General features: G+C 45.6%; 1 protein-coding gene across 8 annotated transcripts in view; it reads left to right on the top strand.

Moving 5' to 3' along the window:
* The first annotated feature begins 1,970 nt into the window (after positions 1-1,970).
* Positions 1,971-27,039, top strand: part of ATF7IP2 (activating transcription factor 7 interacting protein 2) — a 123,411-nt gene continuing 98,342 nt past the window's right edge. The window contains exons 1-4 of one of the 8 annotated variants that reach the window (XM_030211751.1): positions 2,263-2,428; positions 5,970-6,029; positions 6,337-7,340; positions 16,712-16,842. In XM_030211751.1, the coding sequence (XP_030067611.1) occupies positions 6,347-7,340; positions 16,712-16,842 (1,125 nt within the window). In that variant the 5' untranslated portion in view covers positions 2,263-2,428; positions 5,970-6,029; positions 6,337-6,346. Of the gene's footprint in view, positions 1,985-2,262; positions 2,665-5,969; positions 6,030-6,336; positions 7,341-16,711; positions 16,843-27,039 lie in introns of those variants that run through there. The other 7 variants (XM_030211754.1, XM_030211750.1, XM_030211748.1 and 4 more) reach the window with 7 other exon arrangements.

Below are 27,039 nucleotides of genomic sequence, written 5' to 3'. Positions count from 1 at the left end.
CTTGTGACCTTGGGCAAGTCACTTAACCCTCCATTGCCTCAGGTACAAACTTAGATTGTGAGCCCTCCTGGGATAGAGAAATATCCAGTGTACCTGAATGTAACTCACCTTGAGCTACTACTGAAAAAGGTGTGAGCAAAATCTAAAAAAAAATAAAATAAAATTATATATATATATATATATATATATATATCAGCATGATTAGTGAATGTTTGAGACAGTCTCAGCTAATACTTTTGTATAAGCAAAACTGTACTCCTATGAGAAAATTTATTTTAATTCTGTATACTCTATTGGTAAGTTAATAAATTACTTTTCTCATACGTTACGTGGCCTTGGTCTTTTATCATTCCAATCTTTTCCCAGGATATGTATGAACATTGGGATGGTGGTAAAAAGACCTAAATCTTGATTACATTGGTGCCGCCGATGTGATTAGCGGAAAGCTTTGCGGTGCTCGGATTCAAGCTGCAGGAATCCCGACACACCAACTGTGTTGTTTAACATGAAAATTGGTAAGTGACCCCTTTCAATTATTTTCAGTGTTATTACTGCTAGGTCCTAGGTCTGACTTTTGCACGCAGACTAAGGGCAAGATGCACTAAACTAAACGAGCCTTTAAAGAACCTTTAACGAACAAGTTTTTAACCCTGGCATGTACTAAAGCCCAATTTCCGACGACGGTAGCAGCAAACGAAAACGGAATGCAGATGAGCAAATTGTGTAGAAACCCTATTGAAATGAGATGCACTAAGGTTTTCTGCTTGCCCTAACGCTGGAAAACTCCGGGAAAGCTAACGAGAGGTCTGTACCTCTCGTTGGGGTTACCCCGCCTTCCAAAACAATGTGAAGAAAAAAAAAATCGGGAGAGGGTAAAAACGCTCATCAGGAGCGTCCTTTATAGACGGCCTTGCCCCCTCCCCCCGCCCAAGGTCACCGCTGCTCCCCCCTGCATTAAAATCGTGACTTTTTAAGGCAGCCCCGGCCCCCTCCCTCCCTTCCTCTCTTTCTCCTTTTTTAGAAAAAACAGCTCCCACCATCCTCCGCCCCCGTGCCCGCCGCCCCCCCGAGGTTGTCGCCGCCGCTCCCCCCCTCCGCCAGGCCCCCCTCCATCTGAAACCGGGCCCATGCAGTGCCTCTCTGCAAGAACAGCTGATCGCCTCCTCCGACGTCCGTCCATTCCTCCTGGGGGGGGGAGCAGCGGCGACGACCTCAGGGGGGGCGGCGGGGCGGAGGATGGCTGGAGCTATTTTTTCTAAAAAAAAAAAAGGAGAGAGGGGGGCCGGGGCTGCCTAAAAAAGTCGCGATTTTAATGCAGGGGGAGTGGGGAGCAACGGTGACCTCGGGCGGGCCGGGGCAAGGCCGTCCATAAAGCACGTGTTTGTTTTTGTTTTTCCGTTTTTGGCATGCATAGCAGCCCGCATAACGCTTGGCTGCTCTGGGCATGCTTTACGGGCCGATTATCGACGGTTTTAACGAAGGGTTAAAGAATGCAAGTGAGCTGCAACGAGTAGCTCATTTGCATTCCCTTTCCTTCGTGCATAGCCGTTCCGTACCGATTCGTTATGGAATTCGGTACGGAACGGCTCTAACGAGGACTTTTGTGCATCTTGCCCTAGGTGTTTTAAAATAGCACTGCTAGGTCCTCCTATGTCAATATATTATCTGTTTTAAAACTTTTCAGATAAACCAATTTAGTCAGGTAAATGGCTTTGAAGATCGCACTCAAGTTCTATCCCATCTTTACCAACACAAGCACAGAAAAACACAGCTTACAGAGAGCAACAGAAAAAGAGTCAGACAGTTTAAGAGCCCTGATAAAAGCAAGAGAAAACTCATGCCATTCCTCAGTAGTTAGATAACCGCGCAGGTGTTTCCTAAATGTTCTGCCTTAACAGTTTTCACCTGTTGAGAGTCTAAATGAGTCCAAACCACAGCAGGCCAGTGCCAATAACCACCAGCCGAGGAGGGGAAAAGCAAGGAGGTAACGGCAACAGAGTTGTTTTTCAGGAGCTGCTGTTAACCGCCGGAAAACCCTGTGCTACAACAGGCGAAATGAAAAAGAAAGAAAAAAAGATGCTGTCGCCATAATTTATGCATCACACAGTCCCCCGGTGGTGGTCATGCTGGGAGGGGAGCAAAAAAAAGACCATGGTTTCGAACTGACGCGACCAATCAGGGACGTCCCTTAGCTCACTTCCGGGCTCGCGAACATCAGCAAAGCGAGTCTAAGCCCGCGAGGGAGGTGGTGGGATAGCGAGTCTGTGCCTAAGGCCCACACTGGGTGGGCCGTGTTTGGGAAGTCGCGGTCCTGCGCCAGTGGCCCAACTCAAGTCACCACCACAATAACATTTCTACAGGCCGGTGTGTAAAACACGTGGCTCCCCTACCCCCCAAGCTAGGAAACAGGGCTTTTTTTTCCCCCGCTGTAAGTACGGCTTCTTCAGACTGATGACCGGAAAACCAATTTAAAAAAAAAAAAAAAAGGCAAACATTTTCCTTTTCCCAAGGTAACTTCTCCATAGCGTTTCGCTGTCGAGGAACACATTTGGAAGGACGAAAGCGCTGTGCCTGTGTGGTGGTAATTTTTCCAAGATGGGCTCGAAAGTCACATAGGATGTCTTCCTGGTATTCAGGCAAAGTTTACGTTAGAATTTATAGAAAGTGTGTACGTCTTTTTCAGCCTTGGGTTAAATTAAGTTGATTGCTTTTTCTTTTTTTAATTGGGATTTCTAGGCACCGCGCTCGCCGGTATTCTGCTTTAGTAAAAAAAAAAAAAAAGTAAATAATAACCAGCGTTAAGTCTTCTCAGACTCTGGTCGCAGGAACATTTTTCTTGTTTTGTGCTGTGCCTAGCCAAATAGGGCCCTGTTTCCAAAGCATCGTATTCATAGAGAAAAATGGCAACGAGCATTTTAATAAATCTTTTATGCTTTACAGAGATTTGGTTTTGGTATTGCTCAAACTCGTGAGAGGTATCCACCGGAAATGTTTACAAAGGTTATTATGACAGTTCTGTAGGTATGGTTTTTGTAGACTTTGTAAAGCAAATTTTAATTGTCATGGCATACCTTGTAGTTTTAATTGAACTCACTTTTGAGAGACACTTTTTAAAGTTTAAGGCTTACAGCTCATTAGAAATTCTAAAGTAGACTTAATCTCTTATTTTGGGTTGCCACTTAATCACCTTTTGTTACTTAAATAGGATTTATTTCAAGAGATTACCTTCACCTGTTTAAAAATTGGTTTGAGTAGAATTGGTGACTGGAGTTATGATTTTTGTAACATAGGTATACGTCTATTAGAATAAAAGTAGTTTAGTATTAAAATGTAGCTTTGTCTTCTTAAATCAACCTGAATTATTTTCTGTAGAAAATTTACCCACACAAAAAATAGGTATAACCGTTATTAAACCTGCAGGTTAAAGCAGTGGTGGAAAATCATATATTAAAATATATTTACTCGAGGGTGTGGACAGGAATAAGGCATTGTTGCCCAGTATTATATGTACTGCCCAATATTCAAAGCAATTTAAATGAAGCAGACTTCTGGCCATTTAAATTGCATGTCTGTGGCTAACTGCATATTTCGTGGCACTTAAGTGGTTAGTGCCGCTGAATATTCGCAGTTAGTGCTTCAACCAAAACTGACATTATGGGTATTCCAGGGCAGAGTTAGCATTTATGTGGTTAAGTGCCGATATTCAGCTCTTAACTACATAAGATGAACTGTATAAGATAAGACCCTTTTATATGTGGTCAAATTTATGCATTAATCCCCTGATTCTATATAGTGTTCCTAGAGATCGTACCAATTCTATAATAATGCATGTAACTTAACAAGCTAATGAGCGTTGATAACAGCACTTAAACAATAATGAGCACTAATTGGCACTGATTAGAACGTAGGCGCACAAGTGGCTAAACTTATTCTGTAACTGTGCACAGAACTAATAACGTGCATAGACAAAAAGGGGTGTGGTTATGGGCGGGGAAACGGGTGTTCTGAAATTTACATACCTAGTTATAGAATATGGATGCGCATAGATTTAGACGCACCAGCCTACATGTCAGACCTGATACCACCCAGGAATGCTAAAAAATCATCCCGCACATTCCTTAATCTTCACTTCCCAAACTGTAAAGGTCTCAAATACAAACTAACACATGCCTCAACCTTTTTCTACCCGAGCACACAATTCTGGAACGCGCTGCCGCACAATTTAAAAACTATCTATGAACTAGCTAACTTCCGAATTCTACTGAAGACTCATCTCTTTAACAAGGCATACAACAATGATCAACAAATATGAACTCCTGTACACATATCCAGAACTGCCTCCATAATATCTACTTGCCAAAATATTAACATGTTTTTTCATTAATATGCTACCCAAGATCCTTTTGCTATTACTAAATGTATACTTTCTTATATAATTCTTACATATTTCTTATTATGTTTGCTTGTTAAAATACTATCATGTTCTGTCATTATCATGTTACCCAAAATCCTTCTGTTAACACTAAATGTGTACTCTCTCAAGTATTTCCAATACTCATGATGTATTGTAAGCCACATTGAGCCTGCAAAGAGGTGGGGAAATGTGGGATACAAATGCAACAAATAAATATAATCAGCGCCTAAATCTAGGCACCTGATACAGCCAGCGGCTGAATGTCGTTTGGATAGATTGTACAGAGAAAACGGGAAGTGGTTTGTATAGATTGTGCAATAGGCCCATTGCAGGATACAGCTGCTGCCGAGCCAAAAGCGAAGAGCTCTCACTAGCTTATAAAGAAATAAGGTGAAAAGGAACTTTGTTCCTAAATAAGAGACAAGGGTAGGGTAGAAAACAATGCAACTCCTTTTCTCCTTAAATCCACAATAAATAAAATCAAGAGCAAAATGGTTTTAAAAATTTACATATAAGATGTTAGCAGCAAAGAACTTCAGTCCATCCAGTCTGCCCACTTGAAACTGTTTACTCTGTTGTGCCTATCTTTGAGGCATTACATTATCTGTAAATTTCTCTCCGACTGTTTTACACAAGCTATATTTTCCTTTGATTCCTAAACCTTGGCAGCCATCAAACTATTTCCACTCGTTTTTGGTTCAGTTGTTTTTTTTGCGTTATGAAAAGTAAACAGATTGCCTGCAGATAACTACATGGCTCATTTAGTCTACCTGTTTTCCATCGCTACTATATTTTTATAAATGTTGATTGCCATGGATTGTTGAATTTTAATATAACTGCAGGCTTGTTACATAAACATAGTTGTTTGACAGAAAATATATTTTGAGCCATATTAATTTGGTATATCTACCTTTTTAGTTGTGTTTCCTATTAAGAATATCTTTTCACCTTGTTCCTACATCTATCTGGGGATATCTCTACTGAGATTCTAGTTATTCAATTAAGTGCCATCTAAATCCATCAGCAGAGAATGTCCCCAACATGTGCTGAAAAAAAAAGTAGGACTAATAACAGTATTGGGGATGGAGGTGGCCAGACTGTGGTTGTCCGTTCCTTTGTCTCACACATTCTCTGATCCTTTTGTCCTGCTGCACTTTATAGACTTCTGTCTGGTCGATAAAGGCCAACACTTGCTTTGTCTCAGCCTCCACACTTAGTCTGCTGCTAGAGCAGAAGGGATCGCAGGGTTTGAAGGTGAGCGTGTCAAAGGGTTTTGAGCATGGAACAGGTCAAGTAGAGGCAGGGGAAGAGAATGAACAGGAAATATCTTTGTGTACACTGTTCCAGCACTACATTTTTTTACCCGAGTATAATTAGGGTAGTTTAAAATCGAAGGCTTACAAATTATAAGAAATGTGTGATCAAATAAGGTAACTACTAACACTGCTTGCACTAAATTAAGGTCACATCTGAAATGCCAAATTTGTCAATGGCAAACCTAAAAGATTATTTGTTTGACAGTGATGGAATTTACTGGGTCGATATGTCATTTCAGGTGTAAGTGGGCTGTGATGTAGGAGGCAGGAATAATTTCATCAAGAACAAGAAAAATGGGGTACATTATCTTGTGACTTTTAGCTTCCTAGAGGTCCGTCTTCACAGTTGTCATGTTGGTTCACACTATTGTATATGCACAATTTTTTCTGTGATTTTAGAGGCTTGGGCACACGGTATAAGAGGTGGTAGAGTTTCTGAAATGCTGGGAGAGGGGTTCTCTATCAAGTCGTTTTTTGAAATGATTTTAGACACACAAAGGTGAATGTGACTAGTAATATACAATTGAAATGTTATAATCCATTTTAGTTTTATATGTGCACTTGGAGCAGTTTTGCTATTTTCACGCTAAAATATTTTTTTTTTAGGACATGAAAGATGGAGATCTCAAATGGCACTGCTAAAAAGATACTGCGAGCAAGAAAGACTATGAATCAAAGTTGTCGGCAACAAGTAGAAGCATTGAACAAAATAAAGGATATATGGGAAAAAGAAAAGACTTCTAAAGAAACATATAATGATGCTCAATCTGTGCTGTTTAAAAAGTCTGTTGATATAATTTGCAAAAACAATTATTCTGCTCAAGAAAATTCAGTGTCTGAAATTAGCAAAACGTCGCTCCCTTGTAAAGAGAAGGATGTCCCTTGTAAAGAGAAGGATGTCCCTTGTAAAGAGAAGGATGTCCCTTGTAAAGAGAAGGAAGTCCCTTGTAAAGAGAAGGAAGTCTGTTCTAGTAAGCTGAATGTGTCAGTAGATGTTGATTCTGGAGGAAATGGCTGCTCTTTAAAAAAAGATAGAATTTGCTTTGCTGACCATCAGAGTAAAGCACAGGATCCTTTGAAAGAAAAATCAACACAGAAAAAGGAAAATTCAGCAAGCTCAAAACTCTTCAAAGATTCTTTACCACAGAATATTGTAGTTAATACATCTGTAGATAAAGCAGAACTGTTAGTGTCTAAACACCCTCCACAGCAAAATACATTTCTACCTGTGTTTCAGAACAAAAGTACTGAATCTGCTTCTGCTCACAACTGTGAAAATGAAGCAGTGAACAGAATGATTCCTGTATTAGAAAAAGTGTCCCCAAGGTTAAATCCAAATATAGAAAATGAAGATCTAACCATTCCGATTTTGGAAAAGTTTACCATGGTAGAAGATATTAGTCCTGCACAAATAATCGACGATGCATTGACGGACAACTGTGATGTAAAACACATGGACACATCAGTTAGTTCAGTCACAAGAACCCTTCATAGTGAAGACAATACATCTGGTGATGCAGGTAGTAACACGTCTGGTAGCTATATTGATCAAAATGCTTCAAAGTGTGCAAAAGCAGTTTCTCCTCAAAACTTACTGTTATCAACTATTGGTATGTATACTGTTTGTAACTTAAAATAAGAGGGCTGAAAATTATTTCAGTTTAAGGTCTCTACCCAAGTTAAAACTACACAAGGGCTCTAATTGAAATTTTGATTTTCGGCCAGTGAGACTTTATGCATTATTTAATGTTACTATGCATTGTAATTTACAAACATGGGAATTGACTCTCTTAGCAGGTGATAATTAGAATGAAGGTCAAATGTGATTTTGTTAAAGCCCATTCCTTGGCTTAACATCCTGCTAGACCATTTCACACAAGTAGGTTTTTTTTTTTTTTTAAATTACATTTGTACCCCGTGCTTTCCCACTCATGGCAGGCTCAATGCGGCTTACATGGGGTGATGGAGGGTTAAGTGACTTGCCCAGAGTCACAAGGAGCTGCCTGTACCTGAAGTGGGAATCGAACTCAATTCCCCAGGACCAAAGTCCACCACTACTACTACTACTACTTAGCACCCTAACCACTAGGCCACTCCTCCACTCTTATTGGCAAACGAGAGCACAGAACTGTAAATGTCAGTGATATCATCACCAGTTATATAGAATAGTGGACCCCTGGGACCTGACAGTATTCTGTTCCTTCAGCTGTTAGTTTCATTTTGAATGTGCAGTGGGAGCCTTCTTGACCTAGCTCTCCGTGGCACAGATCCTGGTCTGTGGCTATTGATTTGAGCTTTTCTGGTCCCAAGAGACTTTTAGGGTAGATCTGCAGAGCTTTGTCCTAATTGAGACTGGGGGAGGCCCAGTGCCAAGATTCCAATTCGTGGGTTGGTAGGTTGTGGGGGACCTCTTCTAGGTTTCATAAGTAGAAGCCCCTATAGCTTTGCTTCCTCTCCCCTCCCCCCCCCCCCCCCCCCCCCCATTGGGATTTTAGTAAAAAAAAAGACTAAATTGGTTCCTCTGGATTCTTCCTCTGCCTGAATAAAACCGGTATTCAAACAAAAAAAAATTAAATGGAGCTCAAGGTGGAGGCTCTTGGGGAAGCCTCTGATCGCTGGAGGTGGGTGTTTGCTGCCAGTGGTAATTTCTTCACAGCATCCCAGGAGGTGGGTGAGGAGGCTGGTAGCATGCTAGAAAAGAATGTTGATGGGGGGGGGGGGGTTGTGCCATCCTAGCAGAGTTCATGAAAGCGATGCTGAGCAGTTGTGCTATATGGGTACTGTTTTGTTAGCAGCATGATTGGCTCTGTTTGTCCTAGCAAGTGTTTGGACATCCCCCAGATTGTGGGAAGCGCCTGGGCAGCAGGAGATCATGACAGGTGCTTCTCCTTCAACTTTCTGGCCAGTGGGAATACCAGCCATTTTAGGAGCTAACTTCGTCTTCCACAGGTCAGGATTGGGAGGCAGCTTCAACTGCAGCATGGTCAGAGGTTTCTGATCAGCTGGGGTAGGGGGCTCCTGGGCAGCAGCTCATGCAGAAAATAGCAGGTTGTCTGTAGAGGGCTCTGTCTGCCTTTTTGTTGCCCTTGCAGCCAGGGCTAGCACAGCCTTGAGCCACTTCATTCTGGGGAGGTGATGAACTGTTGGCTGCAGGGGCAAAGTGCCCAAGTGCCCCAGATTTTTCAGACGTGCTAAAAACTGTTTGGGGTCCCATTCCTGCTCCTGCTGTGGATGAGGACTGGAAGTGTGGGGATGATGAGGGGGACGTCTTTCTCTTGGGTAGTCTGACCCCTGAAAAAGTGGAGCTTCCCCTTTAGAAGGGGATGAATCTTCAATTATCTGTTTGATCTGATGTAGAAAGTGATTTCGTTGATAGCCAGGTAACCTCCTCCTTTTTCAAAATGGAGAAGGAGGTCAGAGGCAGCAGAGATGGACCTTTTATCCTGGAAGGCTTATGGAGGTGTACCCCGCCCCCCCCCCCCCCCCCCCCCCCAACTAGGCTTTTCCTCTCCATAAGGCTTTAAAGAAAGTAGTCGCCTCCAAACAGGTGTAACCCCACCAAATTACCTTCAGCATCCATTAATCTGAGGTAATACTAGCCCATTTCAAATAAAACAGATGAGACAGCCTCCCACCTAGGTAAGTGTGTTACAATTCACTGGGCCCCTTAGCCCTTCCAGAAGAGGGGCCACCCTGTCTGGTCCTGTGGATGCCACAAAGGGGTCTTTAAATGGCCCAAGGTTTAAGAGGAGGCAGTGGCGGAGGACTGCTTACCTGACTTAAAGCACTGTCACTCCTTTTTTCAAAACTGGTGGGTGGAGCTCTTCACCAAGGAACAAGCTCAATCTGCTTGGAGCTGCTGAAGCCTTGACTCCCTTAAATCCTTTACCAGTTTTGAGATCTCCCTAAAGGACCGTGCCCCAGAAGGGCAACTTCCTGAGGCACACCATGGAGGCTGACTGTACTGACCAATGAAAGAGCCATGCTCTGACCACAGTGGCCATAAAAAATAGCCAGACCATATCAGCCAAGACTGTCCCAGATTTAAGATGAGACCGTGGCCAAATGAACATGGAGGAGCCTGGAGACGGCTCGAGGGCTTTCTGTATGTATTTTCTCTTTGGCTGCTCATAGGCTGGGTCCTATGCAGAATTTCCGGGCACCCTGTTCTAGTCAATAGGGTGGTCCTGACTGACCTCGCATGCCATTCTAGCCAAGGTCCTTGTCTCTGTCAGGGGCCTGTCATGGAGTTACTGTAACATTTTTGGCCTACAGCTTGACTTGAAAGAAGTAGGTTGAGACAGAAAGATCATTTGGTGGCAATTACTACGCCCCTGAAAGCCCACGGGTCATCTACTTGCTTGTCTATGTGCATTTCTGGCATCTGGCACGCTTGGCATAAAAGGCTGATGATCTAGACAATGGCCTGGCCCTCAGCTCATGATAAGGTAGCTGGCCTGCTATAAGGAAGGGAAAGGGAATGGTAATTGATATACTGCCTTTCTGTGGTTTTTGCAACTACATTCAAAGCAGAGGCAATGGAGGGTTGTTAGTTGCCCAGAGTCACAAGGAGCTGCAATGGGAATCGAACCCAGTTCCCCAGGATCAAAGTCTGCTGCACTAACCTAATCCTCTACTAGAGTGAAAAGGTGTCTCCAGCAGTGTACCTGGGCACTTTGTGGGGTTTTTTTGAAAGGTGGTTGGTAGATCCTCAGTGGGATCTATCTGCTCAGATTGCTCTTACAGTTTCTCCTTTTGAGCCTCTTTGAGAGGCAATCCTGAAGGATCTGACACTAAACAAAAGAAAAGTCTGTTCTCGGTAGCTGTTGGTTTATCCAGATGCAATTTGGAGTCATAGGCCCTTTTCTGTAGGGATCCTTACCTTCCTTTCACTGGAGATTCATCTTCTCTGTGGATAATCCCATCTCCCCCCCCCCCCCTTTTTTTTTTTTTTTTTTTTTTAAGTCTTCTCTATTCCACATAGCTTTCACCACAGTGGACTCGGGAGAGATGTCCAAGACCTTGGATGTCAGAAAGGTCTTGCTTTGAAATATAAAGCTGACAAATCATGTTTGTTCTGTCGGTAGACCACATTGGGGAACAGGTGGCATCTAAAGTACTCTATTTCCCTTTGGATTAAGGAAGCCATCAGTACAGCATATCTGATGAACTGCTAGGTCATTTAGTGGGTCTTGGGGCTCACTCAGAGCAAACATCCTGGGTGGAGTTTGGGGCAGTCATGCCAGAGGATATCTCTGTAAGGCAGCAACTTATTTGTTGTTGCATTCTTGTGTAAGGTAACTAGAAATTGGATGTCTGGGCTAGGGAGTGTTGCACCTTTGGGAACATGGTGTTCTGTTCCCTGACAGCCTTGCACTAGTTCATAACGTGATCCTAAAATGTGTGTAATGTCTTTACTGTTATTCTCATTTCTAAGAACTTTTGCTGCTGCAGTCTCTCATTGTAAAGATATATGAGGAAGGCACTGTGGTTAATGTAGTTCACAGGCAGTGCAGCCACACTTGCTTGGTTGTGCAAGAGTTGTTACCACTGGTTGTAAGGCTGCCTGGACCTCCCTCTCTCTCTCTCTGCCAAACTTGGCTCCTCTGTCTCCCTGCTACCATTTCCTGTTCAGCCTTACTATCTCTGTCCTAAGAGGTCAGCCAGGTATGACCTTTCCTTCATATCTCTAGGACCACCCCTTGCCACCCGATGGCAAGCTCTGTTCCCATTGGCCTCTATCTGCAACCCCCCCCCCCCCCCCCCCCGAGCCTGTAAAAAGCCCCATCACCTCTTTGTCCTTTCAGCCATGAGGTATGCTAACACCATCCAGCCAGGGGCATGGAGATGACCCCATCTCGCTCCAGACAGCTCTGTCCTGTTGAAAATCTCTGTAGCGAACCTGGATTTTTTACCCTGTAAATATCTTCTTCCAAATGAGATATCGCACATTGCAGTCACCCAGCTTTGGACTATTTCTACCTGTTCAACTACCTTCCCCTCCCCCTGCAATACAACTACCTCTCTTCAGATCTCCACCTCCCACAGCCTCCAGATTAAGAAGTCTCTGTATCCTGAACATCTATCTGTGAGTAAATTATCTGTGATTTATTCAATAAAAGAGACTTCATAAAATAATAGAGACTTCAGGTGATTGCTGCGCCAGGGTTATGCTCCATGATATTGGGGCTTCTAATTACCAAGCTCCAAGAGTCATGACACATGGTTCTTAGAGGAGCCTTGTTTGTCTTCCCAGTTCGTGTCCTAAGCTTTAGTAAACCCCACTTGTCTGGATTGTATCATGATAATGAAGGTGAAATTTCCTTTCCTTGATTCCTGCTAGACCTATCCAGGATCCACCCTAGAAAACTAAAGTGTTACATTCTCAAATGTCTCTGGTATCTTTGCAGAAGTTTTAGGAGCTTTTCTTAGTATTACCTTTGTTTAGTTAGGGGTTCCTCGTGTATGTTCTTTAACCTCGGCTTGGACGAACAGCATCCTGGCAAGTCCAAGGGGCTGCACCACTAAACTAGTGACGACATTGCTGAAGCTGCATTTTCTGCTAGTAAGGAAACATAACCAACTCATCTAGACTAGTATAGCTGGAATCAAGGGAAAGAAATTAGCAGATGTGAACCAATTTCACCTTTTTTCTTCTGTTTAAAGTTTAACATTGTGAGCAGATCCTGGCTATTAAAAATGTTTTTTACAAAGATAGAGCAAAGATAGCATTAACATTAGATCCATTCACTTCTGTATTCCTCTTGTACATGGAGAGGAGCAATGGTCCACAAGAAAGGAAACAGTGAGAAAGCAGAACAAAAAGACTGGAAGAAGGTAAGGACTGTGTGGGTCCTCTGCTAGTCTTTTGCCCCTAGGAGGCAACTTTCTGCATGGTAGGTCCGCTGTTCTAAACACACATCTATCATAGATAAGTACTTAAATGGTTTGGGTGGAAAACTCATAGAAAGTAAGGCCTATTCATTAGAGTCTCCAGCAGATGAATCCAGAGACGTGGGTAATGCCCATCTACCAGCAGGTGAAGATAGAGTTCAGTTCTCTATAGGACTGTGGTACTCCTGGTCAGTCAGTATATCTCTATCTCAAGCAGGCGGTAAACGGTCTCCCTCATCCTCTTGGTTCTGTTGAGCCTGGAGATGTGTGGCTGAGCCGTGCCAGCTTTAGGGGGAACACCTGGGGGGCCATTTCCCTTCCCTCGACCCTGCTTGCCCCCCTTTTACTCTTGTCTGTGACTAGTTTTTCTCTTTCCTCACAGATTTAAAAAAAACCAAACCTGTGAGAACCAGGTCTCTGGGTTTGTTTCCTCAGAAATCAAGAGTAAAGGCTGATTGGGGCTCCCTGCAAGGAGGCCCCATTGGGCAGTACCGACCTTTCACTGGAGTTTGGCTGCCGACTGAGGTGCAGGGTCAGGTTCTTTTTTGCTGGCGGTGGCTGGAACAGAGGAAGCTCCTGGAGTGAGTTTCTGTTTTTCTTTTCTCCCTCTCAGGTACAGCTCAGTGTGAGTTGACAGCTGAAACAGTTCTCCCACTGTTGTTCGGAGGGGGCTGCATGAACAATGGTGGTTTTTCCCATGCAGGAAGTTAGCTGGCGCATGGCTGTCCTGACGGAAGTGCCGGGTCGGCAGCCATTTTGGATTTCTCCTTCCACAGTGATTCCGCCCCCGATGTTTCAGGTATTGTTAGCTGCTCCTGTAGCAGAAGCTGAAAATATGCCTACTCGGAAAATCCGCCTCTACACTTCGTACTTTTGACAGCGGCTTTTTCCATGATTGTCAGCAGGTGGGGAATCTTGGTAAAGGACTTCATGGCATCCTGTCACAATGCTGAACTACTTTTCTTTTTCAGTTGAATTAAAGAACAGGGTCTGCCTGGATAAGATGCTCTTCTTCAGTTGTAGCCACAAGCAGACTTGTATGTATTTTCCTCGTAGCTGCTATTGTGTCGTGTGCTGTACAAAATGGCATCTCGTCCCAAGGTAGTGATCCTTTGTAGTACCAGGCTGGCTATGGCATTCATGGTACCTAAACCTAATCAGCTCCCACAAGGGAAATAGCTGAAGCTGCCTCAAGAGAGGCAGTAATACCAGTAATTGGGAAGCAAAGTCAGTGCTGGGCAGACTTCTATGGTCTGTGTCCTGATCGTGGATGGACAGATTCGGCTTCAGTCGCTGGAGAACAAGGTCATTGACGGGCAGATTTCTACAGTCTGTTCCCTGAAAATGGCAAGGACAAATCAAGATCAAATATACATAGGTAGTATCACATACCTTATGCTACGAGTTTATCTTATTGGGCAGACTGAATGGAACCATACAGGTCTTTATCTTCTACCATCTACCATGTTACTATGTCTTCTCCATCAAGGACCTGTACTTATGGACAGCACTTCTTGCTTTTCTTATGGTCTGGCCATTTGAGGCACAAAGGCTATGAGAATGGTGTCTTTATGACTCTTGTAGGCAAGGAAGCACTTAACTTTCATGGCTTATGCTAGAGTCTGGAAGGTTTTTTTGTTTGTTTTTCTTTTGAGGTGTGGTGTTCAAGAGAGGTTCATCTCCCTTTTGAGTTTTGGTTGTCCAAATTTTATCTCTCTTGCAGAATAGTTTGAAGAGAAGCCTAGCCTTAACCTCCATGAAGGTGCAAGTGGTAGCACTGGGCCACTACTGAGGTTTGGAGGAAGTGTCTGTAAGTGTGCATTCTGATGTTGGTGTTTCTTAAAGGGGTAATGTATTTGTGGCCATCGCTACATCCTGTTCCATTCTGGAATCTGTTTTGTGGATATTGACAGATCCACCTTTTGAGTTTCTGAAGAAGTTATCCTTGAATGATCTCACCTTGAAGTTGGTGTTTTTAGAAGTGATTTGTTCATCTAGAATAATTTCAGAATGAAAAGCCTTGTCCTGTTGAGACCCTTTCTTGAGTTTCACGGAAGCTTGCAATCGTTCCCTATTTCCTTCCTGTGCTAGTGTCCATTTTTCATAGGTGGTCACATTGCCTTCCTTTCATAATGAAGATAAGGGGACAGAACTCATTTATCAAGTATTGAGATGCTCATAGGGTTTTATGGCAAAGTAACTAATCCATAGATCTGATTTGTGTTTGGTGGAACCAAGAAAGTTAAAGGTGGTCACAAAAGCAACCATTGCTTGACAGCTGAAGGAAATAATTGCTTTGGCCTATTTTCTCAAAGGCCGAGAAGTTCTCCATGGTTTCAGGGATCATTCAGCCTGGGGGATTGGGCTTCTTGGGCTGAGTTCCTCTCTCACTGAGAGACATTTTTAGTGCTGCCTCCTGATAGTCTTTACTCTCCTTTGCCGTATTTTACAGTGGCTTTTTAGGTTTTATAGGCAGGATTGCTTTCCAACATACCATGCACTCTGGACTGGTCTGGTTTGCACACAAGGAAAGAAAATAAGCAACTAAGACCAAATTTTCCATCTGTCTACGATTTCTATAGTTACAGTAATGATTTTCACTATCTCTACTGGTAGATTATTCCATGCAGCTACCATTTTCTCAATAAAGTGTTTTCTCATTTTTTAAAGTCATCCATCCTTCAGCTTCATATCATAAACCCTTTGTTCTTTGACATTTTTCATAAAACAATGAATTCTCTGTCTTGTAACTTATGGAAGCCTCTAAAGTATCTGAATGTTTCAATCATATTCCCTATGTTTTCTTTCCATCTACAGTTGCATTTGGGGAGGCCAATTTACATAGCCATTTATCTGAATAAGTTGATTGTCTGAAAATTGTCCTCCCTGACTGCAACTAGAAGTTATGCATGGTTCCATATTATACAATATTTTTACCAGATTGAAGGGGAAGCATTGCAAGGGGTATATTTTGGATGGAATTAGGGAAACGTGTAGATTTTATTTTCAAATCTGAATTTTCTACAGAAATTTTACCCACATACAGCAGGAACAAAATTCTGTTGTACCTGTGGTAGTTTTCAAACACAAAAGTACATGGATAGTTTAAATTTTGAAAATTGCATACAAGTTCAGTTTGCACCTAGTTTATAAGTAGCCTCCTGAAAGGACTTCTAACACTGATCCGCAGAGAACCCTGGCAAACAAGTTGGATGGCATGGGGAAACTTTGCTAGGGTTCTCTGTGGGTTAGCGTAAGAAGCCTCACAGAAGTCCCGAAAAGCAGCATCTCTTCATGATGCACTAGTTTTGTCACCTGTGTTCGAAATGCAGCCTCCTTTTGTGAAACTATGTAATCTGTACTGTAATCTTATGTTTCAAGATTCTGCACCATCCTATTTCTGTAATGGGTCTATAGTTGTGTCCAGTCCTGAAATCAGACTAACAAATCTGTAGTTGCCTGACTCCTCCCTGTTCCCACTCTTGTGTTGCAAGACTATATCTGCTTTCTTTCAATCCTTTGCGACTTCTGCCATTGTCAAGGACAAGCTTTGAACAGTTGTACATGTATCACTATATAAAATAGTCTTTGTTTTCAGTCCCAGTTCTTCAGGGCTGCAAACAGGTCAGGTTTTCGGGCTACCCCTAATGAATATGAATGTATGTGATTAGCATAAAGTGGTAGGGAGCATGAAAATCTCATGCATATTCATTAGAGGTATCCTGAAACCTGATCTGTTGGTGGCTTTCAAGGACTGAGAGTGAAGACAAACGACATAGAGGAATCTGCAGTATTGTAGTATTTCTTATCTTTGTAGCATGTTTATTTTACAGTAGGCATGACTGCATGATTCTAGCAACTGGTTTTATTTGTAGTTGTGATTTATAGATGTTTGGGTCACTCATTTTGATATATATAAAGCCTGTTTTTAAAAAATCAGTTTTATCTGACATTATTATTGACATCAGATTTTTGGGGTAGCTAACCTTTTAACCAATTTGTTCAAATTATTTGTTTAAGTATGGAGAAAATGCCAACTGTTTCTGTGTAGTAGTTGAGGAACAGGATTTTTTTTCTTTCCTTTAAGGTGTTACTCAACGAAAGAGGATACATTCTGGAAATGATGATGATACTAAGAGAAAGCATCAGAAAATGGGGGATGAAAAACAAGTGAATTCTCATGTAGAATCGGAAGCAACAAAAGTTTGTTTGGAGAAGGTGAATTTTCTGTGATGCACCTATGATGCTTTGACTTCACTAAAACATGGGGCGCAAGCTATCTGAAAATTATTCACCCTTTTATGCAAGTAAAGATACAGATGGGGTGAGCTATGCACGTACTAGGCATGGTTAGGTCAGGGGAGACAACCATTTTCAAAATTATGCACTTAAAAAGTAGGTGCAAATCTCTACTGGTACTTTTTCTTTAGGACATTTTTAAAGGGAAAATATGTACATTATTTTTGAGAGCTGGTACAGTCTGCAGGTAAAGTACTTGGCGGACTTTGTAAATGCTGCATAGGTTTGAAAATTGCCCCCATAGTTCTCTTTTCATTAAATTAAGTGCTTATTATTACATGCACCTTGTTTGAAAGCATGTTCTGTGGTTGGTGTATTTTAGTGCTGAATATGAGCAAAGCACATAAACTTACGTTACATAGAAACATATGTAACTTGTAAGTCTGTGCACTTGGAAAATGAGCCTCAAAGTATACTTGAAATGAATTGTGATTTAGTAGGGAAAGCCGGAGAACCAGTTGCCTAAATATCAATACGTACAGGGTAATTTTTATAACAGGGCAGGTGTACACCTACTTAGGTGCTATTTTATAAAGACAACACATAATTGCCTGTATGTCTTTAAAATACAAGTATAATTATCTAAAATATTAGTGTAATTGGCTGAAATTACACCTACTTTGCAGGTGCGGACGCTTATACCTGCTCTTGAGCACTCTTAAATGTCATGCTTAAATTCAAGTAAACATATAGATATAAAATATGCAAATCGTGCACTTGTGAACACTGACCAAATTCTGCCCTATGCACACCTGTCAGTAAAGTACATGCTCGGATCATCCCCCTATCTGTTTTCCTCCCTTCTCTAATTGGGGTTTATTATAAATTGCATTGTGGTACTACATACAATTGGGTAGTATATCAAGATTTGGTAAATAAAAATATACCATTCATGCTTTTAATATTATGAGACCATCTGCATCTGTGGTGGTTACATATGTGCAAAAATAAGTTAATAAAATTACCCCCTTCCATATCATCAAGCTGATCAATCCATAGACTGGTGGGTTGTGTCCATCTACCAGCAGGTGGAGATAGAGAGCAAACTTTTGCCTCCCTATATGTGGTCATGTGCTGCCGGAAACTCCTCAGTATGTTCTCTATCTCAGCAGGTGGTGGTCACACACAGCAGCAGCTCTGGCTAGGCCTCCAAGCCTAATTTTTAGGTTTTGTTGAGTGCCTGGGGTTGAGGGCTCTTTTGAGCAAGTGCAAACCTGGTGGTGCCAGGTCCCTCCTTTTCTCCCCCCTCCCGCTGGCTCCGTTAAAAAAAAAAAAAAAAATTTTGAACGTCCTTAAAGGCGTTTATTTCGACGTTTATTTAAGCGTCTATTGCAGCTACTCACTGGGACACAAGGTCATTACAACTCGGAGCGGACAGCAGGTAATTTTTACCTTTTTATAGCGGGCAGGGGGTTCCCCGATTCTTCTCCTCGTGGCATATGGCGTCGGAGGGCGAGGGCGCAAAGGGTCGCTCCCCGGGTCAGCTTGAGCGCTTCTAGAGGGGATGCGGGGGTCTTAAAGCCTGATTCGCCCTTGTTGGGTGACAGTTTCGTGACCGATGAATGTCCCGGTCCTTCCTCCGGCGTGGCGGTTTTTCCCGCCATAAACGCCCATCCCCCGCTCCTCGCCTCCGCCATCTTGGCCGGCCACGCGGCTCGGACGGCTTCTTCTTGGGCCGCCCTTGAGGTTGGAGACATTAATGCCATGAACGCCCTTAATTTGGGCGACGGCACAGAAGCGGCTAAAGTTAAGAGCCGTTCTTCCCGCGCGGCTCCTTCGCGGAGTTTCGCGCCGGACGCCATTTTGGATGCGCAGCATGTCTCTCCCCCGCTATTGCGAGCGCCGGTTGAGGGTGCGTCTAGGGCTGTTGCCCAGGCTGCGGAAGTGCACAGTCTGGGGGGTTTCTCCCCCGAGTTTGTTTTGCTGCTGCATCAGGCCTTCCTCATGCACAACGCTGCCCCTGCTCCCTCGTCTGGTAAAGAGGTTGAGGTTCCCAGAGGTAAACGCCCTCGGGTTGATTCCCAGGCCTTGGAGGAATTTGTCTCCTCCGATGTAGATGAGGGCAGCGTGTCTGAGGTCTCCCAACGGTCCTTTGCGGATTCCTTGGAGGAGACGGATCCCCGCTCGGATGGAGCGGATGACCCCTCTGCAGCGCGGCTTTTTAGCCCAGAGGATTTGCCCAACCTGTTGTTACAGGCCATGGACACTTTGAAGATTTCCTCTCCGGAGGACGTCTCTCCCTCAGCCCCTGTTGGCTCTGCCATTATGCTGGGGTCGAAGCGCCCGCCTAGAACCTTCCACGTGCATGATGCCATGCACACCTTAATTTCGGCTCAATGGGATGTCCCAGAAGCGAGCCTTAAAGTGGCTAGGGCTATGTCCCGCCTCTATCCTTTGGCTGTGAGTGAACGTGAGGCCTATCTGTGGCCTACCGTGGATTCTTTAATCACTGCGGTGACTAAGAAAACGGCGTTGCCGGTTGAAGGTGGCACGGCCCTAAAGGACGCCCAAGACAGAAGATTGGAGGCGGCCTTAAGGTCGTCCTTTGAGGCGGCTGCTTTAAGTTTGCAGGCCTCAGTTTGCGGCTCCTATGTGGCCAGGGCGTGCCTGACTATGGTGCAGCGGGCTTCCCCCTCGGATCATTCCTTGAGGACTGATTGGCCGGCCCTGGAATCGGGCTTAGCCTATTTGGCAGACTTGCTGTATGATGTCTTGAGGGCCTCAGCGAAAGGCATGGCTCAGACAATCTCTGCGCGGCGGTGGCTTTGGCTGAAACATTGGTCTGCTGACCACGCCTCTAAATCCCGCCTTGCTAGGTTGCCTTTTAAAGGCAAGCTGCTCTTTGGGGTCGAGCTGGACAAAATCGTGACCGATCTCGGCACGTCTAAGGGCAAGAAATTACCAGAGGTCAGGGCTCGGGCTAGTACTCGTCCCGGTACCTCCAGAGGACGGTTGCAGGAAGCCCGTCGGTACCGCCCGGGCAAGTCGGGTTCCTCTGCCCCCTCTTCCTTCAAGAGGAATTTCTCCCCCAAGCAGCATTCCTTTCGCAGAGACCGCCGTCCCGGAGGTGCTCCCTCCGGTCCTCCCCCAGGGTCTCGTACCCAATGACGGGGTCTTGGTCCACGCCCCAGTGCAGATTGGAGGACGGCTGTCCTCGTTTCTGGGCGAGTGGACCACAATAACTTCAGACGCGTGGGTGCTGGAAGTCATCAGAGACGGCTACAAACTAGAGTTCTGCCGACCCTTAAAAGACGGGTTTGTACTCTCTCCCTGCAAGTCTCCGGTCAAAGCTGTGGCAGTGCAGCAGACCTTGGACAATCTGATCCGCCTGGGCGCGGTCGTTCCGGTGCCAGAAAGTCAGCTTGGCAAGGGACGTTACTCCATTTACTTTGTGGTACCAAAGAAAGGAGGTTCTGTCCGGCCTATCCTCGACCTCAAAGGGGTCAATCGGGCCTTGAAAGTTCGGCACTTTCGCATGGAGACTCTCCGCTCTGTTATAGCGGCAGTGAAGGCAGGAGAGTTCCTGGCATCCTTGGACATCAAGGAAGCGTACCTGCATATTCCCATCTGGCCTCCTCATCAACGCTTTCTGCGTTTTGCAGTCCTGGGACGACACTTCCAGTTCAGAGCCCTCCCTTTCGGGTTGGCTACTGCTCCGCGGACCTTTTCCAAAGTAATGGTGGTCATCGCGGCCTTCCTACGAAAGGAAGGGGTACAAGTCCATCCTTATCTGGACGACTGGTTGATCCGAGCCCCTCTTATGCAGAGTGCGGCAAAGCTGTGGACCGGGTAGTTGCTCTTTTGAGCTCCCTGGGATGGATCATCAACTAGGAGAAGAGCCAGCTGCGCCCGACTCAGTCCCTGGAGTACCTGGGAGTTCGATTCGACACCCAAGTGGGCAGAGTGTTCCTGCCAGACAATCGGATTGTCAAACTTCAGGCTCAGGTGGACCAGTTCCTAGTAGCCTCTCCCCTTCGGGCTTGGGACTATGTGCAGCTGTTGGGCTCTATGACGGCCACGATGGAAGTTGTGCCCTGGGCCAGGGCTCATATGAGACCACTTCAACACTCTTTGCTGCAGCGCTGGACTCCAATGTCGGAGGATTATGCTGTGCGCCTTCCCTTGGACCCAGCAGTGCGCAAGGCGCTGAGCTGGTGGATGCAGACAGACAAGTTGTCTGCGGGAATGCCTCTGGTGACCCCAGAGTGGATTGTCGTCACGACGGACGCCTCGTTGTCGGGCTGGGGAGCCCACTGCTTGGGAAGGACAGCGCAGGGGCTCTGGTCTCCTGCAGTGGCAAAGTGGTCTATCAACCTCCTGGAACTCAGAGCCATTCGGTTGGCGCTTTTGGAGTTCATCCCGGTACTGGTGTTGAAGCCTGTACGGGTCCTGTCGGACAATGCCACGGCTGTGGCCTATGTCAACCGCCAGGGAGGTACCAAGAGCGCCCCTCTAGCCAAGGAGGCTATGAATCTTTGCCAGTGGGCAGAAGCGAACCTGGAGCAGCTTTCAGCGGCCCACATTGCCGGAGTCATGAATGTCAAGGCTGACTTTCTCAGTCGCCATACCTTGGAGCCCGGAGAGTGGCAGCTATCTGCTCAGGCGTTCTTGGACATCACGAAGCGCTGGGGCCAGCCGAGCCTAGATCTGATGGCGTCATCGGCCAATTGCCAAGTGCCGCGCTTTTTCAGCAGAGGACGGGACCCTCGATCCCTGGGAGTAGATGCTCTTCTCCAACAGTGGCCGACACAAGAGCTTCTCTATGTGTTCCCGCCCTGGCCCATGTTGGGCAGGGTGCTAGACCGGGTGGCAAAGCATCCCGGCAGGGTAATCCTGGTGGGTCCGGATTGGCCCAGACGTCCCTGGTATGCGGACTTGATCAGGCTCTCAGTCGACGATCCTCTGCGGCTGCCAGTGGAGCAGGGCCTGTTACATCAGGGTCCCGTGGTGATGGAGGATCCCTCCCCCTTTGGTCTTACGGCCTGGCTATTGAGCGGCAGCGTCTGAGGAAGAAGGGCTTCTCAGACAAGCTCATCGCCACTATGCTGAGAGCGAGGAAGCGCTCTACTTCTACTGCTTACGCCAGGGTTTAGCGTATCTTTGCAGCGTGGTGTGAAGCAGGCTCACTTTCTCCCTTCACTGCTCCAATTTCTTCAGTGTTGGCGTTCCTGCAAGAAGGTCTGGAGAAAGGCCTGTCGCTCAGTTCCCTTAAAGTCCAGGTAGCGGCTCTGGCTTGCTTCAGGGGCCGCCTGAAGGGTGCTTCCCTGGCTTCGCAGCCAGATGTGGTGCGCTTTCTCAAGGGAGTTAATCACCTGCGCCCTCCTCTGCACTCAGTGGTGCCTGCGTGGAATCTCAACCTGGTACTAAGAGCATTGCAGAAGCCGCCTTTTGAACCCTTGTCGAGGGCATCTCTGAAAGACCTGACGTTGAAAGCAGTCTTTTTGGTGGCTATCACTTCAGCCAGAAGAGTTTCCGAGCTCCAGGCGCTCTCATGTCGAGAGCCTGTTCTGCAGTTCACTGAGGCAGGAGTGACTATTCGCACAGTGCCTTCCTTCCTGCCCAAGATTGTTTCTCGCTTCCATGTGAATCAGCAGCTCTGTCTCCCTTCCTTTCGTAGGGAGGACTACCCAGAGGAGTACTCTGCTCTTAAATATCTGGATGTGAGACGAGTCATCATCAGATACTTGGAAGTGACCAATGATTTCCGGAAGTCGGATCATCTGTTTGTCCTGTTTGCAGGTCCTCGTAAGGGTCTGCAGGCTGCTAAGCCTACAGTGGCAAGATGGGTCAAGGAAGCCATTGCAGCGGCTTATGTGGCCGCGGGGAAGGTGCCGCCTATCAAGCTGAAGGCTCACTCCACGAGAGCTCAGGCGGCCTCGATGGCAGAGGCCGGATCCGTCTCCTTGGAAGAGATATGCAAGGCGGCAACTTGGGCTTCGGCTCATACATTCTCCAAGCATTACCGTTTGACTGTGGCTGCACGGGCGGAGGCCCGGTTTGAAGCTTCAGTGTTGAGGTCAGGGATTTCAATGTCCCGCCCTGGGTGAGTACTGCTTCGGTACATCCCACCAGTCTATGGATTGATCAGCTTGATGATATGGAAGGTAAAATTATGTATAATCATACCTGATAATTTTCTTTCCATTAATCATAGCTGATCAATCCATAGCCCCTCCCAGATATCTGTACTGTTTTTATTCTGGTTGCATTTCAGGTTCAAGTTTAGTCTTCAGTTACTTCAGAAAGACTTCGTGTTCAAGTTTTTTCACTTGGATTCTTCAAGAGTTAAGACGAGTTTGTGTTACAGTGAGCTGCTGCATTCCTCTCCCCTCCGTTTTACGGGGCTGGATTGAGACTTAAAATTCTGCCGGCACTCCCTCCCGCTTCGTGCGGCTGTAGGGCAGCTTTGTACCCCTCCCGCTTCGGCGGTGTTAGAGTCAGTCAGCTCCTCCCGCGGTTGCGGTTGCAGGATAAGCCAGATCCCCCCGCATCGGCGGGTGTGGTGTCCCTCCCCCGCTCCGCGGGGATGAGCTGGACGGATTCCCCTCCCCCACTTGTGTGGGGATGAGCTGGGTTAATTCCCCTCCCCCGTTTCGGCGGTGGTGAGCTGGGCAGAGTGTCCCTTCGTGGGTGTAATTCTCTAAGTGCTGAGTCCTGCGGATGGAGCTTTGATATCGACAGACTGAGGAGTTTCCGGCAGCACATGACCACATATAGGGAGGCAAAAGTTTGCTCTCTATCTCCACCTGCTGGTAGATGGACACAACCCACCAGTCTATGGATTGATCAGCTATGATTAATGGAAAGAAAATTATCAGGTATGATTATACATAATTTTACCTTAATGCCTATACTCTGGAGAGGGTTTTTTAGGTGACGGACAGAGGAGGAGAAAGCTCATGCTAAGGAGCTGGAATTGTGCAGGTGGTAGTGCAGCTGCTGCAGGCTGGGCAGCAGAAGAGAAGGTGGCATTAAAAGAAAGGGATGAAAGAGTTGACAAATTCATGCAAAAAAGCATTAAATAAGTTTTTGTTGTTTTTAACAAAGGTATAGTTTTCACCTTCTTAAAAAAGAATTTGAGCTGGTACCAAGTTTTCCATAATTTTTTTTTTCACCCCTGCTAATGGGTTATATAGTTTGAAATAATGTGGAGAAATTCACTTAAATTATTTCTCCTTTATTTAGAGCTTAATTTTGGAATACAAACTGTTCTGTAATCCCTCCATAGAATCTCTTAGGAATCAGGCTGAACAGCCTGTGGATTACTAATGACTGCAGCTGGGATTTGGAACACTTGACTATCTTGCCATGCATGTAACTGTTCCTGATAAGAGAGAGCAACCTTTTCAATGTTTTTCTCCTTTCCGCATGGTTTCTCAGTAAGCTTAAGCTGACTTTCTGAACCTTGATAAAGATTCTTACAAATGTCATCAATCATAAAATTCTTTCTAATATTTCTGTTCAGGGAATATATCTGAATTTATTTGCTCCCCTGTATAGTCTCGGGAAAAGGATAATAAGAATCTAATGTCTTCACATCCACAGGCTAATATTTCTTACCATGCACTGAAGCTAGTTAAGAAGCAACTCCCCTCTAGTTACATTGGAGACTAGTACACTGGCTTAAGCAACAGGATAGAGAGAAATGTGAATTCCTTAGCATCCCTCCGGACCGGCCCAGGATTGGACTGATGGGTTGTGCTCGCCTACCAGCAGGTGGAGACTGAGAAAAAAACTCTGACTCTAGAGAGCCAATAAGAGCCCTGGTCATGTGACCCTAGCCTCAGTATTTTCTCAGTCTCCCAGCAGGTAGGAAGCGAGCCCATTAGTCTCTCTTTATAGGATTTATATCTATGTAGATTGGTATTCTGGTTTTTTCTCTCTCATTTATTTCTGTGCCTGGGGAAGTTTATTAGAGGCTTTTTGGTGCTTTTCTCTGCTGTTGTCAGCCTCTGGGGTGTCACACTCGGATGTTTCCGGGTCCCTCCCCCAATCCTCCCCATCTCCCTAATGTTCTCTCAAAATTATTAAAAGGGAAAGGCCACCCTTTCTGAGGAAAGGTGTTTTGCCTTTGGGAGAGGCAGCCAGGTTGTAAAAAAAAAAAAAAAAAATCGAGAGAACTTGCCCCACTGACTGAATGAGCAGACAGCTCCGTTTGATTGCAGGGGAATGCCTTGTTGGCTGTGATTCAGCTGTGTAAAAAAAAAAAAAAAAAAAAAAAAAAAAAAAGGGGAAAACTGAAAAGTAAAGCTGCAGCATTGTGTTTCAGCCCTCTTTCAGAGTAGTGCTGTTTTTGCTTTAGCAGTGCCGTTTGTAGTGCCGTTATTTATTTATTTAGCAATACCTCGCCGGGAACTTGCGCGAACCGCGTCGGCGCGTGCACGGGTTTTCCCTCCGAAATGTCGGAGAAGTTGAAGAGGTGCGCTGTATGTCAGCGGCGAGGCGTTAATGCCTCAGGCGCTTGTAAATACTGCACGGCGATTGATGTTTCTTCTGCCCCTCTCCCTCCGTCGACTTCGGGGTCCGTTTTGGCGGTTGGCCCTTCTTCTCCCGCGACGGTGTTAGCGTCGACAGTGGAGGCCTCAGATTCGGGGGGTAGCGCTGGAGTTTTGGCGCGAACGGCGGCCATTTTGAGCCCAGCTCCGGTTCTTACTGCAGGGGGTCCGTCTGCTTTGCGCAGCTCTGCGACCTTAGCTGATACAGAATCGGGAGTTATTTTACAGGCTGCCAGCTCTCAGGCAGGGGGGTTTCCTCCTGAGTTTGTTCTACAGATGTATCAGGCGTTTTTAATGCAGAGGGGCAATTCTGGTACAGCAGTGTCACAAGAACCTGTCACTACTACCCTCCCTCCCAAGAGACCTAGGGTTTGGGACATGCAATTGGAATCTCTTTCAAATCAGGATCATGATATGCCCCTTTTAGAGGAGGAAGAGGAATTAGTGGACAATTCTTGGGAAGATTCTTCTTTAGATCCAGACGCTGTACCTTTGGCTCAGGGGGAGGATCCTGCGGTGGCTAGAGTGTTCCATAGAGAGGATTTGCAGGATCTCATTTCTATGGTATCCTCTACTTTGCATTTTGAGGATCCCCTTCCTGACTCAGGGGTCCGAAAGGTGGATATTTTGGTTAAGGGTTCCAGAGCCTCCACAAAAACTTTCCCTATGCATCAAGATATTTGGGAGGTTATTAAACCTCAATGGGAAGTCCCGGATGCGGCCTTTCGCCCCTCTAAATCGATGCAGTTTCTTTATCCTCTGCCAGAGGCTGATAGAGCCTTACTTAAGCTTCCGGTGGTAGATGCTGTGGTCTCGGCTGTTACCAAGCGCAACACGGTTCCAGTGGATGGCGGAACCGCGTTGCGCGATGCTCAGGACAGGAGACTTGACACTCTTCTTAAGAATAGTTTTCATGTTTCTTCTCTGGCGGTTCAAGCGGCTATTTGTGGTTCTCTGGTGGCCAGAGCTTGTTTTCGTTGGGCGGAAAGAGTTTTGGACCGCTCTTCTGATGATTTAGGAGCCATTGATGTGGAAGTGGCTAAGATTGAGACGGGCTCTGCGTTTTTAGCTGATGCTCTGTATGATCTGTTGAGGGCTTCTTCTAAGTCCTTGGCCTTGGGGGTCGCTGCCCGTCGCTCTCTTTGGTTGAAAGGTTGGTCGGCGGATGGGGCGTCCAAGTCTAAATTAAGTAAATTCCCTTTTAGAGGCTCCTTTTTATTTGGTGAAGAGTTGGATAAGTTGGTTCAGTCCCTGGGGGATTCTAAGGTCCCGCGTCTTCCGGAGGATAGACCTCGGCAGTCTAGTCGCGGGGCTTTCTTTGGTCGTGGTCGCATGCGTTCTTTCCATAGATTTCAATCTGATAGGGGTCCTCAGTCTCAGAAACCTCGTTTTTTCAACAGGACTCAGTCCTTTCGCGGTTTCCGCAGAGGAGGTAGATTCTCAGCTGCGAGTTTTCGCTCCCCTTCGCGGGCTTCCCAATGAAGGTGCGAAGGGCTCTCCTCTGATTCCCGTTGGAGCTCGGCTGGCTCAGTTCTATCAGAGGTGGGCCCAAATTACTTCGGATCAATGGGTCTTGGAAGTTATTCGAGACGGTTATGCCTTAGAATTCGCAAGGCCCATT

Source organism: Microcaecilia unicolor, chromosome 8 (genome assembly GCF_901765095.1).
Source record: "Microcaecilia unicolor chromosome 8, aMicUni1.1, whole genome shotgun sequence".
Lineage (NCBI taxonomy): Eukaryota > Metazoa > Chordata > Amphibia > Gymnophiona > Siphonopidae > Microcaecilia > Microcaecilia unicolor.
Note: the sequence above shows the minus strand (reverse complement) of the source record. Positions and strands in the feature narration are given on the sequence as shown.